Here is a 19,141-nt window from a genome sequence, read left to right as displayed (position 1 = left end):
ATCATCAACTGCTGAATTTTTAAGTTGATTGTAGAGGTTAACTTTTGTGAGCAGCCTCAATTCTTTTTCAGGAACAATTTATGTCTGTACTCTATTGCACTTAAACTGCATCAGTCTACAAAATAACCAGAAGGACATGAAGCCAGATATCCCATATTTTCATCAATCACCTAATGGTGTCTTAAAAAATTTATTTTTGCCTATTTGTTCAATGAAAAAATAGAATCTCACTAGTTTAATTTACATTTTTGATTGTTAGTGAGTCAACATTTTTAAATGCTATTCCCTTGTTTCTTTTTTTATTATCCTATTCAAACTCTTTTGTGAGATAGGTAACTCATTTTTTAAATTTATAGGATTGGTAGGCTTACTAAAAACTCTATAAATTTTTTTCAGAAAATCATTTGTTATACAAATCTGTCTCAGACAAATTTGTTGAAACCATGATATATTTTCCTAATATATGAGACTATTATTCTGTTTAGGTGCCTTTGCATGGTTATATCATAAAGGAAAGATACAGGGATACGTTTTCATATAAAGCTCAACAAACATGGTTTATATATTATGTATACATATATATATGTGTATATATATATATTATTCAGCCATGAAAAGGAATAGAAATCTTATGTATAATACAACTTGGATGAAGCTTGAAGAGTGTGCAAGCTGAAATAAACTAGACTCAAAATGACGAATATAATTCCATTTATCTGAAGTACATAGAGTAGTCAAAATATTAGAGACAGAAAGTAGAGTAGAGGTTACCAGATACTGAAAAGGCAAAATAATGAGGAATTATTGCTTAATGAGTATAATCTGCAATGAAGAAAATGTTCTGGTGATTGATAGTAGTAACGGCTGCAACACATGATGAGTGTAGTTAATACCACTGAATTGCATAGTTAAAAATTGTTAAAATGGTAAATTTTGTGCTATGTGTATTTACCACATAAAAAAATGAACCCCCCCCAAAGAGACACATTGATTACATTTGCTGCTTTTTCTATATTCTTATTTTTTAAGCAATTATTTAATATTTGATGAATGAATGAATGAATAGAATTCATGAAAAATAGTAGGAAATCATTGGTTATAATTCAGAGAGTGTCCAAACTCATAAAATATTGGAATGTCCTCCTCTTTTCTGAAAGCTATCCACCTATCAGGTATTTTCCAATTTTGAGTTTCCCTAAATATCAGGTAGACTTCCAGAGACTTTCAAAACACTGAATCTTCAAAACCCCAACAAGTGAAGTGTATTCCCATACAACAAACAACCCCAAGAGCAGGTATACAAATGGTGAGTCTGGTTCCAAATTAAGGACAAAAACACTAAACTTATTCATTATTTAAACAAAGCCTCAGGAAGAATAAATGCAGTTATTTGGGGGAAAGATTCTAAATTTTAAACAAGATAGAGTAGGGGTAAAGTAATAAAATATAAGTGAAAGTTATAATGCTGAACTCTTCCATTATGTTAACAAAAATTTTAAACAAATAAAAATTTTAAAAAGCAAACAGCATCAAAAGCTAGAAAGTCAACCTAGGGTAAAGAAGGATGGCAGGCATACACTAATATCTAAATTTTAATCAATTTAAATCCAAATATCTATTCATGACACCCTGGACACCAAAAGGAAGAAACTAAGGTAGTAAGGGGTACAAACTGAAGCATTGAATGGGTATAAAAACATGTCATGGGGAGGTGAGATGCACATTACATCAAAGAGCCAGACAAGCCTTTTGACAAACTAGGAAAAGGAAAAAAAGGAAAGAAAAAGAGGTTTTAATTGGAAGTATTTAGAAGAAAAATGACAAAGTTGTGTAAAAATAATTTGGGGAGTTGATTAGAAAGAATTCTTTTGGAGTTAGCAGCTGGGCTGACACACGGTCACACTCTGCAGGTGTGATCTGCTGTGGTTTGCTCTGTGGGATCTGGGTCCACTGTTCTGTGTTCTTCAAACAAAAGGAATGAACCTTGATTGTCCTTTTACACCAGACTGAAACCTGGGTCATGGTTGTCCACCATTTATAGCTTAATTAATTTAACTTAAGAATGGCCATGCTAAGCTGTTTCGGTTGTGTCTGACTCTTTGCAACCCTTGGATTGCAAGCCACCAGGCTGCCCTGCCCGTGGGGTTCTCCAAGGGATCTTCCCGACCCGGGGTTCAAACCGGCATCTCTTACGTCTAACCAGCATTGGCAGACAGGTTCTTTACCATTAATGCCACCTGGGAAGCCCTAAGAATGGCCGTACTTGAAAAAAAGAACATTGGGAAAGAGAGATATCAATAAATTAAACATATATGTACAATTTCACTCCTAACCAATTCACACTTCAAAAACTGGTGATAATTGGTCATGAACATTTCCAATGTTCATACACAGAAATCACGATTTGAATTGAACTCTAGTCCTACTCCAACACAAGCCTCTTCATCCCTTGTAGAATAAATTAACACATTTAATATGCTTTTATTTCTAGACAGAAAATTTTCTTTCACATTTCCCCAGAGGAAAACGCAAAATGCTCTGAGGCAAACTTTCAAATGTATTGCTTATAAAGAATGGCATGTGAATAAAGAGAAGAAAACATGTCAGCTTGTTCTTGCTTTAACTTTATGTAATGTCTCACATCTCACAACACACTGCTCTAGAGTGAAGTGTTTTAACCTGCCTTCTGTTATGAATTACTTGGCTGGGTAACAGACAGGCAGTCTGGGATCATTTTTGTAAAGCCATCAATATCCTTCAGTGCTATTAATATTTAGAATGCCAAGAGAATGCTTTCTTCCTCTTTTTACTTATCCATCAAATACTTCATGAAGTTTAATTAAAATTAAGTCAAAAATATTCTGTGTGCTTGTATAAACCTTAAATTTGTTAACCTGTTATTGGATTTTCAAAAATACCTGGTTAGAAAACTGATTTAATTTTCTATTTATATGTAAATTTGTTTCTAAACTTAGATGCAGGTCTGCTCTGAGAATGCTAATCCTAACTTTACCATATTTAAACTTATTGTGGGGCCAATTAGAAAGGCCTCATGCCAATCCATAATACATTTACCAATATCAGACATTTGACACATTTCAAAGCACTCCCCCAAAATACCTATGTCGCTTCCTGTTTAAGAAAAGAAATGCATTCTTCTTACTTACTGTACATGTATTCATTCATTCATTCATTCATTCATTCTCATGAATCACATCTTGTTACAGGCCATCTTCAAACTTTCCAAAGGCTTCCCAGCGGTAGGCAGAAGAAGCAACCAGAGCTGTGGCCCAAGCAGCGAGGGACATTCTACTGGAGATTCTGAAGGAGGAATAGTGTGTCTAGACGAGAAGGAGCCTGGGCAGAGGGCTTAAGAGTAGGCTGGGGAAGGAGGAGGAACCAGATTACACAAGGCACTAGCAGTGTGTAAGGGAGTGGGGTTTTACTCTGAGACAGTTGGAAAGTCAGTGGAAGGGTTTAACCAGGAAAGGTCATGATCTGACACATGTTTTCAAAAGATCACCTCCACTACTAGGGATATAAGTTGTTTTTATCACTTTAGGCTCTACTGATAACAGTAAGAAAGAAAACACTTTTATTCTGAAGATGTTCAGCTGTCATATAGAAATAACATGTTTACTCAAAAAGGGCTTGACTCTTTCCAATGAGTTGTCAATTAGCATAAAAGAGTGGACTACGGGAAGAAAAATAAGTGATTAAGCTGATAGGTGACTAACAACTTAAATGTCTAGGATCATCAATTCTCATTTTATGTATTTAATAAGACACATAAAATATCTGACTGTGAATTTTATATATGCAACATCATCAGCAATGTCTCTAAGTAAGAAAAGGAAAAAAACTAGTGTCCACTATAATCTACTACTATAGTATCTCCACGATAGTAGAATATACATTTAAATTCTATGTATTAAGGTGTGGCATGGAAGAGCAAAGAACAAGATTTGTTCTGTCTTTCTTTATTTAATATCATAGTAGGTAGAGAGAAAAGCAATTTTGGCTGAAAGTAAAAGAAAAGGCAATACAGTGGGGGGGGGTGCGGCTCAAAATTTAGGGTGTCTTATTGTTCACAAGCAGAGACTGTGTCCAAAGTTCACATTTCTCCCAAAAATCTAATCAAAGATCATTTTTAAGTATTTATTGCCCTGATAAATTAGGAATGCAGAACTAATAATGAAGTGGTTTTCTTTGACAGATGATAAATTTTTAAAGTTCTGTTAGATGCTTAATAAATTTTTGTGGAAAGAATGAGTTAAACAACATAACCTCAGGGAAAAAAGCAGAAGTACAATTTCCTTCTAGAAGAGTAAATATGAAAGGGGAAATTATGGGTAGCTGTTATAAAATCAAAAGGCCTATGTGTTAAGCTGTAATAAATTTTTTCCTAAAACAGCAAAAACGCACTCAAATTAGTTTCTCAAGCTTTAGAATGCATCAGAATCACAGTGTTCCTGAAGATTCCTAAAGTCCACTCTCTTTAAGAAGGCCACAGGAGATTCTGAGGCAGGTAGACCAGAGAACAATACTTGGAGAAACACTGCCATAGTAAAACTCCAAAGAATTTTATCTCCTCTGTGTCTGGAATTAAACATCGTATGTTTATACCTTGGGGACACCTTTCAAAGTTATGGAATACGGAGGAATATGAAGGAAAACATTAAATAGTCTGTGGATATTGGCTCTGATTTTATTCTGACATAGAAAAGACTTCTCTTCCAATATTTAAAACCTTATTTTAACTCATCTGCCTACACCACTTTGAAAAGTGCTTTCTAAACCATTATCTACTTAATTTTTCTCAATAGCCCTTGAATTATGAAAGGCGCTATCATGGAAAATTGAAGAAAACTATTTCTCTCCTCTCTTTTTGCTTTTCACAAGAAAATGGCATTGTCTTCTGATTTGGCTAGACTCACTTAGAAAAAGGGATGGACTTAAGCAATTACCCACTAATTGTTATTGAATCTACTATTGATATTTATATCAACTGATTCACTGGTGAAGATTCAAGATTTAGAATTTTCTCATTACTGGTTAGTCGGGGTTACCTGAAGAGAGTTGCTTAGAAGATTTTTTATCCACTAAATGAGACATGAATAATTTTAGATTTAAAAAATATACTAAAGCCCATATAAATGGAATAAAAAAGCATGTACTGACACGAACTTTATGATAACATATTTAAATTTTAGCAGATTCACTTCTCACAGAAATAAATTGACTTTTCAGAGCAGCTGTTCTTTGTTCAATAATACCGATCATAATAATATCATGCGATGATTCAGTATCCTTTCAGCAATACAAATGATATCCCTGTAGAATGAAGGTTACATTGTTTATTTCCATACAATCCTGTTTTGCAATGAGCACCACTAACAAAGAAGCTGATTTTTATTGGGTTTTTTTTTTAATGCAAAACCTGCCAACTAGATGCTGAATAGGCATCTCAAAAAAAAAAAAAAAAATGTCCTTCAGGAGGTGAATGGATGAATTCACCATCCAGACAATGGAATATTATTCAGCATTAAAAAGAAATGAACTATCAAGCTCTGAAAAGACATGAAGAAAACTTAAGTGAATATTAGAAAGTAAAAGAAGCCAATATAAAAAGGCTGCATACTGTGATCCCAACTATTTGACATTCTAGAAAAGGCACAATTATGGAGACAATAAAAAGATCAGTGGTTGCAGGGGGTTAGAGGGTGAGGAGAGATGAAGAGGGAGAATGCAGGGAATTTTTAGGACAAAGAAATTACTTTGATATTATAATCAGGGACATATGTCATTATAAATTTGTCCAAAGCCATAGAATATACAGCATTAATAGTGAATCTGAATGTATCCTATGTACTATGGATAATAACCATGTGTCAATGTAGGTTCATAGATTGTAACAAATATGCTACTCTGGTGAGGAATATTGATAGTGGGATAGGTTGTACATATAAGTGGCACAGAATAAATGACACACTTTTGTACCTTCTCAGTTTTGCTGTAAACCTAAAAATGCTCTAAAAATAAAGCCTATTTTAAAAAATCTCTTGCTGTTGCCCATAAAAAATTTAGCCAGTGACCCTGATTTCCATATTTAAATGATGTAAGTCCATTATCAATTTTAAATTAAAAAACAGATTAATTTTGCTCCCCTAACAAAGAATCAAAGTAATAAATCAGACAGGTATTATTTTTGCTTGTACTGAATTGTATTCCAAAGAGCTGTCTCATCCCATAGTTGAAATAAGCTCATGAGTCTATGACGTTCAAGAAGAAAAGTGATTGTGAAGTTTATGACTAAATCAGGATAGTGAAAAAGGCTAACAGAATGCAAGGATGACTCTGACTGCATCCATAGCAAATCAAACACAAGTGACCAACAAAGAACTCCAGGATTAAAACGAGTCATGTGAACTGTTGTCATTTTTGAGAGCCCCTTGGACTGCAAGGAGATTAAGCCAGTCAATTCTAAAGAAATCAACCCTGAATATACACTGGAGGGACTTATGCTGAAGCTGAAGCTCCAATACTTTGGCCACCTGATGCAAAGAGCAGACTCATTAGAAAAGACCCTGATTCTGGGAAAGATTGAAGGCAGGAGGAGAAGGGGATGATAGAGGATGAGATGGTTGGATGACATCAATGAGTTTGAGCAAGATTTGGGAGACAGAGAAGGACAGGGAAGCCTGGTGTGCTGCAGTCCATGGGGTCACAAAGAGTCAGACACGACTGAGCAACTGAACAACAATTGTATGGTGATGAATGGAAACTAAATTTTTGGTGGTGAGCATACTACAGTATATACAGAAGTAGAAATACAATATTGTACATGTGAAACATAAACTAATGTTACTTCAATTAAAAAAAAATCAAGAAAATAGAACACTCAGTGCTTTCTTTGAAAGTTTTGGAATGTAATTCTTAATAAATTAATTAAGACCAACTCAAAATACATTTTACAAAACCAGAGGTTATGGACTGAATTTTGTGTCACTCCAAAATTCACAGGTTGAAGCCCTAACATTGAGTCTGGCTGTATTTCAGATTTGGCCTCTCAGGAAGTCATTAAGGTTAAATGAGTTCATAAGAGTGAGCCCTGACCTGACAGGATTAGTGATACAATAAGAAGAGACACCAGAGGAAAGGCTATGTGATGACATAGTGAGAAGGTGGCCGTGTACAAGCGAAGAAGAGACTCTTATTAGAAACTGAATTTGCCAGCAACTTGGATTTCTAGCCTCAAGAACTGTGAGAAAAAAAAAAAATTGTTATTTAAACTACTTAGTGTATAGTATTTTTGAATAGCAGTTTGAGCACAATAAGACACTAGATCATGTCATGGTGCACGTATCCTCAGTGGTGTCTAACTCTTCGTGACGCCATGGACTGCAGCTTCCCAGGCCCCTCTAGCTGTAGAATTCCCCAGGCAAGAATACTGGAGTGGGTAGCCAAGTCCTCTTCCAGGGGATCTTCCCGACCTAGGGATCGGACTCACTTCTCCTGCATCTCCTCCATTAGCAGGTGGATTGTTTACCACTGAGCCATCTGGGAAGCTGTAATTCACTAGACTTACCAACAAATGTTACCTGATCCTCTATGGTGTGTTGGTATTTAAGTAGCTTTTGTGAAGGACATACAAGAGTATCAGGCTCCCCGCACCCCCACAAGTACACCTTGATAAAATACATTGATACACTACGACCTTCAACTACATATATCCATCACAAAGATTCATCCATTTAAGCAAAAAATAGATATAAAAGAAATCATAACATTTTGTTATTAAAAAAAATGCAAAGACATGCTATCAAATCGACATTCCTTCTCATCTTTTCTACATCTTGTATGCTCACAGTTTAGCAAAATATAATTGAAATAAGAAGCCTGAGGCACTACAAAAATCATCAAAGAGAATTTTAATAACACATAAGATACTTTGATATTACTTCAAATACACCCAGCATATATGACATTTAACTGACAAGAGAAACAATTTTTTAAAAAGATTTTTAATGATATAGACTCGATTGGAAATTCAAGCAACTGCCAAGCTCTCAGATCAATCTGGATTGTTTAGGGTTGGCCATTTCTCCACTGTGGATATGTCAGAGGCAAAGTTTATTTCAGGCGATGGTTTAGAGGCAGTTCAAATTATTACATGTGCAGGAGCTTAACTAGCCCCTGGTTGTAAGGCAAACCAGATCAGTTGTACCTTCAGAGAATCTGAAGTAGGGAGGAAAAAAGAAACCAAAAACCTCATACCAACTCAAATGATAACTTGAAGAACTTGCTTAAAACATACTGATAAAAAAGTAGTTTATCCAAGTTGACTCAGGTTATTTTGAAACTACTTATTGAGTATGTGCCAAATACGGAACGAAGCTCGGGAAACACAAAATTCACCTTGTACAGAGGTGTCACGAAATAGTTTTACCATAGGCCTTCCTATTCCAAGGCGGGAATGGGATTTCAAAGAGTCAGACATGACTGAGTGACTAACACTTTCACACACCTGTAGCTTTGGCTTCCCTGGTGGTTCAGGCAGTAAAGAATCTGCCAGCAGTGCAGGAGACCTGGGTTCGATCCCTGGATAGGGAAGATACCCCGGAGAAGGGAATGGCAAGCCACTCCAGTATTCTCACCTGGAGAATCCTATAGACAGGGAGCCTGGTGGGCTATGGGTTATAGCCCAGGGGATTTCAAAGAGCCAGACATGACTGAGACAGTAACACGTTCCTATTCCAATGGGAGCATTTCGTAAAGTGCTGTACAAAAACAAAATGAGCGATACAAACTGATGTTCTGCAGCAAACGAAGTTTTCAGGAAGGTTTGGTTAAACCAAGTCAAAAGTATTCAAAGGCTGAAGGACCACTCAGAGTCATTACTATGTTAAAGTGCAGCAAGATTCTCCAACCTGGAGGTCTGGCAACTTGGAGAAATGTTGTCCAGGAGCATTTCATGTGATTCTTGTTCCACCTGCATACACACATTCATTGACACACATACATATGTGAGAAAATGTTCATAAGTAATTAGAGTCAATATTACCACGTTCTTGTTTAGCCCTTTCCAAAGTTACAAGAAACAACAGTTGTGAGCATTGAGTTGTAATCAGTACTTTGCAGAGTGGTCAATAACCTAGGACTACAAAGCATCCTTTTGCAGTGGGTGTGTGTTGAGTTGTTCAGTTGTGTCCAACTCTTTGTGACCCCATGGGCTGCAGCCTGCCAGACTCCTCTGTCCATGGGATTCTCCAGGCAATAAAAGTGGAGTGGGTTGCCATTTTCTCCCCAGCGGTTATTCCTGACTCAGGTATCAAATCTGGATCTCTGGCATTGCAGGTAGATTCTTTAACATCTGAGCCACCAGGGAAGCCCCCAAATGCAGTATTACTCACCAAATAGCAGGTCTGGTGATAATTAAAATGCTTGAAGTGCTTGGTCTTACATGGAATTATGATTGACTGATAGCACTTTATAATCTTCTTCAGATGCCAAGTAATTACTGAGGGGTGAAACTAGAAATAAGACACACATGATGTTTTTGCGATTCTGAAACTCTTAACACCTAGACCTAACAATGAATTCTGATGGTGCTAATTAACTTTGACCTCAGAACTAGGTTGCAATTAAAACTTGAGCAATACAATTTCTTTTTATGTACATTAATATTTTTTTTTAAAAAAACGGGGTACGTGGAAAATTTCTACACAAATAAATCCTGTTTAACACAGCACTATTTATTGCTCACATAAAATAACTAGAAATGACAGAGCTCAGATTTTTAAACACTGGGTAAAGACAAATTATAAAGAAGCAAGTAAATGTACCAATAAATAATAAGATATATTTATTCTGTAAAGATAGCAAAGAAATTGAGACATAAAATTTGAAATTCAGAGGAATTTTGAAATTCAGTCTACTTCTGGCTAAGATGGTAAACTATATCTACATATCTGCCCCTGATCTCACTTTAAAACCCAATAAATCACAGTGCAGAAATATTTAAATACAAAAATCCATACAAAAATTGAATGGTGGAGAAAGAAACAACTACAAAAGTTTAGCTGTCAGAAAAACAGAAGGCTGATTTGCTCAGAATTTGGATCTACCAACTATATCAGGAAGTAGGCACGGATATGGGGCAGAAAACTGAGGAGGATTAAGAAGAAACTAGACCATCAGATTCTCTGCTCACCTTAGCAAAAAGCTGGAGGCATATTATCCAGAAAGGATAAAACAAAAGTGACACCAGATGCTATGTTAATGTTCCCCCAGGTTTTAAATGTTAAAGCCCCAATTTCTATGATGATGTTATTTGGAGGTGAGGCTTTGGGATATATAATAATTAGGACTAGATTGGGTCACGAGGGTGGGGACTTTACCAATGAAATTATTGCCCTTATAAACTTTCCCCCATGAGAGGATACAGCAAGAAGGTGGCCATCTGCAAACCAGGATATAAGACTTCACCAGATGCTCCACCTGTTGGCACCTTGATCTTGGACTCCCAGCCTCCGAAATTGTGAGAAACAAATATTTTTTATTTAAGTCACCCAGTCTATGGGTGCTTATTACGGCAGCCCAAACAGATTAGGACTTCAGGCAATAATGAAAGCAGGGACACTGCCTTGTCATCAGGAGATTACTTAAAAGGTTATCATCTAAATGTGGAAACACCTGCCCTCTACGCCATCCCTCACACCTCCTAGGATGTCTGGGTTGAGGAACTCCAAGTAAATGAAGAGATTGTTCTCCATGGGATCCTGATAAACAGTAGATAATGATCAGAAGCTTTGGGGCTGCAGCCAGATGTTCTATTAATACATTTAACAAGCTTACAGGTGATATGGATGCTATTGGTCACAGCCTATACTTTTAGTGGCAAGTCCTAGAATCTGACCAACATAAAAGAAGGACAGAGACTGATATTGAGATTTCTCAACAAATGAGACTCAGCCAGATCAACCTAGAGTGAATGCAGTTAGCTTTATAGCACTCCATTCTACAATAATGAGCGAACAGCCAAGGACTTCCAGACATCTGAGGAATGTCTCTAATATAAAAGAGTAAGACCAATCAGATAAAGACAACCTGAAGGGAAATGATGTTATGCAATGAGATAAACACTACCATAACTATCCTTAGAAATACCAGAGATAATATTTCATTCATGAAATAAGGGATACAATTTTATTTCTTAAATAAAAACAGGGGGAAAGAACTCTAAGAAATTAAAGTTTTGATATTAGGAATAAAAGGAAAGGCTTAGAAGAGCACTTTGACTAGAATATCTAGCAAAATTTTAAAAAATATTTGGAAAAATAAGAAGCAAAGTGAAAAAAAGAGAGAGACTATTAACCTAGAAAGCCTCACTCTAACCCTAAACTTAACCCAAATCTCACAACAGGAACTCCAGGAAGCAGGGGGAGGGGGCGGGGAACAGATGAAATGGAGGAGTAAAACATTAAACAGCCAAGCAATGGAATTTCCCAGAAATGGTGAGTTTCCAGACTGATAGAAACCACTGGGTTTATACACACACACTTGGCAGAGCAGCATGAAATTTTTGAACACTGTGGATATGACAACCAAAATATGTTGAAAGAGAGACAAAAATTATATCACAGACCAAAAGGTGAAAATGATTTAGGACTTCTCAAAAGTGTGGCAGGAAACTAGAAGAAAAAAAGAAACCTTCAAAAATTGTGAAGGTACATGAATTCCAACTTAAAAATTCTATATGCAATCAATTTTGCATGAAAGTATAACACTTAAGATATGCCAAATCTCAAAAATCTATCTCTCAAGCATTCTTTTTCAGGAAACTACTGGAGTGTATACTCCTGTACCAAAATCAGGTATTAAAGGAAATATTACACAAAGAACTTATGAAGCTAGAAACCCAATTCAAAAGAGATGAGGGGAATCCTAATACATACATAGCTCAGAGGCAAAATGTGCTTTCACAGTCCTAATTAGGTTAATGTTTGGAAGCTGGAAAGATGGTGTGTAATAGGAGGTTGGGGTTAATACAAAGAGCTAAAATCTCATCTTGCAATTGTGTCTTATGAGATGATAAAGTTGAAAAACCAAAGCTAGCACCATAAGCATACTATTTAGATATGTGTTAATAAATATCAACAGGAATAGTTAAAAAGAAGTGAAAACAGCCATGGGAAATTACAGGGCTGTGGATGTGGGCTGAGGATGGTTATTTGTTGTTTTTTTTTAAGTTTTTTTTTTTTTTTTTGCTGTGGACCATTTAAAGTCTCAATTGAACTTGTTACAATATTACTTCTGTTCACTGTTTTGTTTTTTTGCCCACAAAGCAGGTGGAATCTTAGCTCCCTGACCAAGAACTGAACCTGCAACCCTGCATCAGAAGGCAAAGTTTTAACCACTGTACCACCAGGGAAGTCCCCTGATGATATTTATTCAACTCTTTAAACCATTTGACACACTAGTTTCTATGAAAATGGGAAGAATAACAATGAATTAATCTAACACTCATTTTAATCATGAAGAACCCGAGACACTCAGAATTATGACCTTTTCCTTGGTCCCTCAATAAGAGGCCTTTAAGAATCAGGACCAGAGCATTTCATTGTTTCATTATTTAACCTGGCATAATTATGTTCTTAAACATAACCACAGTCATAAAACTTTAGATAATTGTTCACTCAGTCATTTCACAAAAATCTACTGAGTGCAAACTAGTTCTTGGAGGTAAAACAGGGAGCAAAACTAGACCCAGTCTCTGTCCTCATGGAGTTTATGAGTTGCTCAGAGACATTTTATATGACATTTACTGTTAACTAGAACCATAGATTTGGAAATTAAGTCTCCTAATCATACATTCATCTTTCCTACATTCCTTCTGAACGTTTCTACCCACATCCAGTGTAACTCTTGACTTCATTTACTGACACAGTAAGCATTAAGAAATTTATTTTTCTTTTCTTTCTCAGCGCCGAGGAAGGTCCAGCCACCACCAGCATTTCAAGTATGGCCTTTAAATGACTTCATGTTTCCATGTTAGCGTTGCTTTGTCGCCAGCATTTCAGCCCACAGACTGGCTGACAGCCCCACCAGAGCCACAGAAACCACCAGCTGGTTGGGGAACTAACGATTTACCTCTCGTGGTGCAATGAAGATTCTGTAATAAGTAGATTGTGTTGAGGATTGTGGAACTATGTGAGAAATTGGCCACTTTCCGACTTCCTGATGGAAATGTGACATAAGAAATTCTCTTAAAGGAACAGTACTACAGCCTTGACAGACATGGGACACATTCTCCGACCTTTCAAAAATAACTTCAAATGGCAAACTACTGATGTACTCTGTCAATCTTGCTCTCCTCTTATTTAGGCTCTCAAAATTAAAATATCACATATTTTAATGTTCAAAATATTATGCATGAAAGTTGTGCATCTTAACTCCTTAAAGTTACTCACAGTTAACTATAAAGATTTCTTAGTTTCACTCATAAAACTCCCTTGAAAATATAAAATGTTCTAATTTTAGTTATTTATTCTTTACCTAAAATGAAAGCTTCTTCAGTCTGTTTTTGGAAGTTTTTTAATACTCTTTCATTCATTCTCTTACTGACTGTCCTGAATGTCAGATGGAGGCAGAATGGCGCTCTCCCAGCAAGCTCAGACCCCATAATGATAGGTGTTCAACCAAAGAGTGCTTATTAATGGTTGTTCTTGGGGCTTTCTGGCTGATGGGCTACCATTCCCTTACCACTTCCTCTCAGACTGGTAATTCATCATCAGAGGAAAAATTCCATTATTATAACTCTATTCTGTAGCAGCAAAACTGGCGTTCCTCTTTAAAGGTAACCCTGAATCTTAAGCTTTTGACTCCATAGGATTCACCAGAGCAACTCTGTCATATATTTCTTCTTACTAATATTAGGCTTTAAGTAGAAATTAGAAATTTCTTACTAAAAACCGAGAGGTCAAAACATCCTTAGTGTTAGTTGCTCCGTTGTGTCTGACTCTTTGTGACTCCATGGACTATAGCCTGCCAGGCCCCTCTGTCCATGGAATTCCAAGAACACTGGAGTGGGTAGCCATTCCCTTCAAAGGGGATCTTCCCAACCCAGGGATTGAACCTGGGTCTCCTACATTGCAGGCCGATTCTTTACCATCTGAACCATCACAATATTCTTTTTTGCCTCTGAATCCCTTTATGATAATGAGAACACTGAGGTTACCTCGGCAGCGCTGGCCAGAGGTCCTGCTAGAAAGCATCCTGTACATTCTCAAATCCTAGAGGATGTTAGACAACAAAGAACTGCAACAATTGCAAATGACAAAATTTCTCCTAAAATATAGAAATTAATTGAAGTTATAGCTTATTAAGAAGTAAATAGCTAAACTTCAAAATTATGGATGCTAAGTTTGATCAGAGATCATTGCCAACATCCACTGGATCATTGAAAAAGCAAGAGAGTTCCAGAAAAACATCTATTTCTGCTTTATTGACTGAGCCAAAGCCTTTGACTGTGTGGATCACAACAAACTGTGGAAAATCCTTAAGGAGAGGGGAATACCAGACCACCTGGCCTGCCTCTTGAGAAACCTGTATGCAACAGTTGGAACTGGACATGGAACAGATTGGCTCCAAATCAGGAAAGGAGTACGTCAAGGCTATATATTGTCACCCTGCTTATTTAACTTATATGCAGAGTACATCATGAGAAATGCTGGGCTGGAAGAAGCACAAGCTGGAATCAAGATTGTCAGGAGAAATATCAATAACCTCAGATATGCAGATGACACCATACTTATGGCAGAAAGTGAAGAACTAAAGAGCCTCTTGATGAAAGTGAAGAGGAGAGAGAAAAAACTGACTTAAAACTCAACATTCAGAAAACTAAGATCATGGTCCCATCACTTCATGACAAACAGATGGGCAAACAGTGGAAACAGAGACAGACTTTATTTTTCTAGGCTCCAAAATCACTGCAGATGGTGACTGCAGCCATGAAATTAAAGATGCTTGCTCCTTGGAAGAAAAGTTATGACCAACCTAGACAGCATATTAAGAAGAAGAGACATTACTTTGCCAACAAAGGTCCATTAGAGCTATTGTTTTTCCAGTAATCATGTATGGATGTGAGAGTTGGACTATAAAGAAAGCTGAGCGCCAAAGAATTGATGTTATTGAACTGTGGTGTTGGAGAAGACTCTTGAGAGTCCCTTGGACTGCAAGGAGATCCAACCAGTCCATCTTAAAGGAGATCAGTCCTGGGTGTTCATTGGAAGGACTGATGTTGAAGCTGAAACTCCAATACTTTGGCCACTTGATGTGAAGAACTGACTCATTGGAAAAGACCCTGATGCTGGGAAAGATTGAGAGCAGGAGGATAAGGGGACGACAGAGGATGAGATGGTTGCATGGCATTACTGCCTCAATGGACATGAATTTGAATAAACTCCATGAGTTGCTGATGGACAGGGAGGCCTGGCATGCTGTAGTCCATGGGGTCGTAAAGAGTCGGACACGATTGAGCAACTGAACGGAACTGAAGTTTGATAAAAACTTTTACGTATGAATTGACAGAGTTGCCCAATTCATAGAAGAGTTAATGAAGTCTTATGGGTTTTTCCTATAGCAAAAATACTATTTTCTTTAACCCTTTCAATATTTTTCTTAATTCTGACTCTCCTTTCCAGGTAGATAGGGAGTAGGGATATTTTAAATTTATTGTCTCACCACTGCCAAAATTTTTTTAAAAGTACCTAAAGGACATTAATTAGCTCAGATTTCTCCAACTGATCAATTAAATGCCACTTAGTTTTAATTTCAACTTTAACACCATAGCTCATCTGGTTATACTTCTTCTGTATCCTAATATCTTAACCTGTACCCATTCTGTCCTTGTTGAAATCTCCCTTGCTCACTGTTGCTAGATACATTATGATAGAGTCAAATGACCAGTTCAAAAACTTCTACTGGCTCATAACTATTGACAGAACAAAGGCTAGACCTATTAATCTGATACTAAAAAGACCATTCCAAATGATGTCCCACCCCACTCTACAAACCTTCCAGCAAAAATAAACTATTCCTCCACTCCCAGATAATCCTTGGACATTCCTACCTCTATGCCTAGTTCATGCCACTCTCTGTTCTTAGATCGCCACCCCCCATCCATTCTGTTCTTAAGCCATAGGTCATGGCACCTTTAGAGAAGGAAATGACAACCTACTCCTGTATTGTTGCCTGGGAAAACCTGTGTACAGAGGAGCCTGATGGGCTAAAGTCCACGGGGTCAAAAAAGAGTTGGACAACAACATGGCACCCTGCTTGATTACACACACACAAGACTTTTCCTCATCATGGCAACTGACATACTCTGACTTACATCACTGGTAATCCCATCTTTTCTCTCCATGATGCCTGCATTGGGCATTGCGGTTTTAAAAGTGTTTAATAAATGTTTGCTGAGAGGTGAATAGAGGGGAAAACCACATGCCAAGCAGAAGTCTAGGACAACATAAGTTACCCAATAAACCATTAAGTGTAGAAAACCCAAATGTGTTTCTTTTGCCCAGGCATTGTTCATTTTCCTTCATCCTAGAATTCTGACCATAGCAATCTTTACCTTTGCACATGACCCCTTTGCAGAATATAATCCCCTCTTCTCAGGCCTTTTATTTCTTCCTTACCTCTGATTTAGGGCATAGCAACCTTGACTGTCAAAGTTGAAATATTAACTAGTCTAGAGTGGGCTTCCCTAATAGTTCAATTGGTAAAGAATGCACCTGCAATGCAGGAGACCCCCATTTGATTCCTGGGTTGGGAAGATCCACTGGAGAAGGGATAGGCTACCTTCTATAAAAAAGTCTATAGTAATTTTCCACATATTTATGATAAGAGGGAACTGAGATTGTGGGATGGACCCAAATACACAGGGTTTTGCTTTGGCTTTAGTCCATAATTTTCATCTCTTAAAACAATTCACTGATCATGTAATAAGTAACATATTCAAATATTGGTGTATTCTCTCTCTAATAGCATGCTGCAGTCCAGGGGGTTGCAAAGAGTTGGACATGATTGAGCGACTGAACTGAACTGATAGCTCCTTGAAAAATAGAAATAATTAAAAGGTAAGCAATAGAATGCAACAATAAATTTGTATAATTTAGCAACCTCAAAATCTACAAAATAATCACAAACTAGCTATGCTATAAATTAATCCTATCTATTTAAAAATTATATGTAAACTCAAAAATCTTACTAAGGAAAAGAGAAAGGAGCAGTGCAGGACTTGAAAGACACTGGGAACAGCTGCATAATTTAATCCCAACACATCCAAGGGATTTTACACTTGCTAGGTCCAAGCCAACTTCTGACAAATTACTCTGTGATGTTGGAATGAAATTCGGGGCGAGACTCCCATGGTAGAACATGTTTAGTCTAGATTCCTTGGGACTTGTTCAGGACCACTCAGGGGTACCAGAGGGACACCAGGTTTGTCATCCATGACATTTTCACCACCTTAGTTCTTGGAGTTGCCAGCATGTTGCATCTTATTCCCCAGAAATCCCTTCCTGAACCATGGTGGTACGCTTGGGGGCTATGAAGCCATACCAGAGGATCTGAGTATCTCATAGTCAGGAAACTCTAAAAGATGTCTTATGTTTGCACAATGTAACCGCTGGAAAAATTCAACTGTCTCCTAAATAACAAGAGTACGCCAAGGTAATGTCTTCACAGGATGTAGAGGAAGTTACTACATGTGCTTCACAGTCAAACTGCTCAGAAGTCTGAAGGATTATGTGAGGTAATCCAATAGAGTTTCCATTGTAAACAGAAGGCGTAAGTTCACATGACAGTTACACACAACACAAAGGCATTCGCTGTCCACTGCTTAATTCTATCTTTCTCCCACGAACTGCCTTGAAAGTGTCACTGCAGTTTGCCAAGCGACTTACTGTTTCTAAATTTTAATTGTGATTAGATAGCTGATGCATAAAAGATATGAGGACCATCAAGAGCAAACAGTTGCTCCCAAGCAAGACATCAGTCATTCATCACCTGAATAAACCAATAAAATACAAAGCAGGGGCTTGATAAAAGACAATAATGCAAAATGCTTCCTTCTTGTTAAATGATAGCTCAATGCCTACTAAGAAACAATGCAACCTGTGAAAATAAACGGTCTCCTGAGGCGGAGGAACCAGCTGGGGGACACAGGCTAATGTACAACTGTAGGATAAGATTTAAATTCCACCAAGGCTATTGATCACTCTTCACTTAAACTAAAAATGCAGCCATTTTGTGAAGGAGAGTTCTGCCTTATAGTTTTCCCTAGTCCTATGGAGAAAACAGAAAATGTGCCACTTCTCTCTGAATCACATGCAGTGTATTGTCCTTTGACATCAACAAAAGATTGTATTTTAAATCATTACATTGTTTTCCCTTATATATATTTGTATCCTTTTTTATGGCCAGTCTCAACTGTTATAAGTACAGTATCTTACTATTTCAACAAAGATAAAGTTTTTCTGATGAGTTACCCGGGGTCTGATAAGAAGAAAACTTATCTCATCATATTAATGGAACCACTGGCCAATGGCATAAAGGCATCTACAAAAATGTTCCCATGACACGCTAAAAGATTTCTCTCCAAACTGAATAGCCTGGCCTTTCCACTAAATTCTCACCCTCCCCAACATTTTCCAAAGATGCTTTGAAGTATAAGAACCCAAAAGTTGGAAAGTGCCGACTTGGGATAATGTTAGCAATTTAAGTCTTTATTTCTTATCTATCAATTCCCCTATGAATAAACTTTAATTTGCTTCCACATCCATTGGAGAGGGGCAAGAGGGCAGTGGAATAAAATGTCAGAAAGGCTAGTAACATACTTTTAAAATGAGCATTTTCAGTTCAAACCTCCATTCGGTTTTTGTGGGATTTAATTTCCACTGAACAGAAACCAAGCACAGATGTATTTGATTTCTCCTTAAGGGTTGGTTATGGGTGAATGCAAGGACCAGAGAAATGCAGCAGAGAAACACTGAAGCAGAATACACAGAGGAGTGTATCTTGCCTTCTATCATGTGTTTATGAGCCTTTCGCATTACAGAAATAAAATGTCTGGTAC

General features: G+C 37.1%; 1 protein-coding gene across 3 annotated transcripts in view; it reads right to left on the bottom strand.

Moving 5' to 3' along the window:
- The window catches only part of PLXDC2 (plexin domain containing 2), a 423,511-nt gene that overhangs the window by 267,132 nt on the left and 137,238 nt on the right, over positions 1 to 19,141 (bottom strand). The window contains exon 1 of one of the 3 annotated variants that reach the window (XM_070472041.1): positions 3,168 to 3,189. The exons of the other annotated variants lie outside the window; for them this stretch is intronic. Within the exon in view, the coding sequence (XP_070328142.1) occupies positions 3,168 to 3,186 (19 nt within the window). The 5' untranslated portion in view covers positions 3,187 to 3,189. Of the gene's footprint in view, positions 1 to 3,167; positions 3,190 to 19,141 lie in introns of those variants that run through there. 3 annotated transcript variants of the gene reach the window in all.

Source organism: Odocoileus virginianus, chromosome 9, assembly GCF_023699985.2.
Source record: "Odocoileus virginianus isolate 20LAN1187 ecotype Illinois chromosome 9, Ovbor_1.2, whole genome shotgun sequence".
NCBI lineage: Eukaryota > Metazoa > Chordata > Mammalia > Artiodactyla > Cervidae > Odocoileus > Odocoileus virginianus.
Note: the sequence above shows the minus strand (reverse complement) of the source record. Positions and strands in the feature narration are given on the sequence as shown.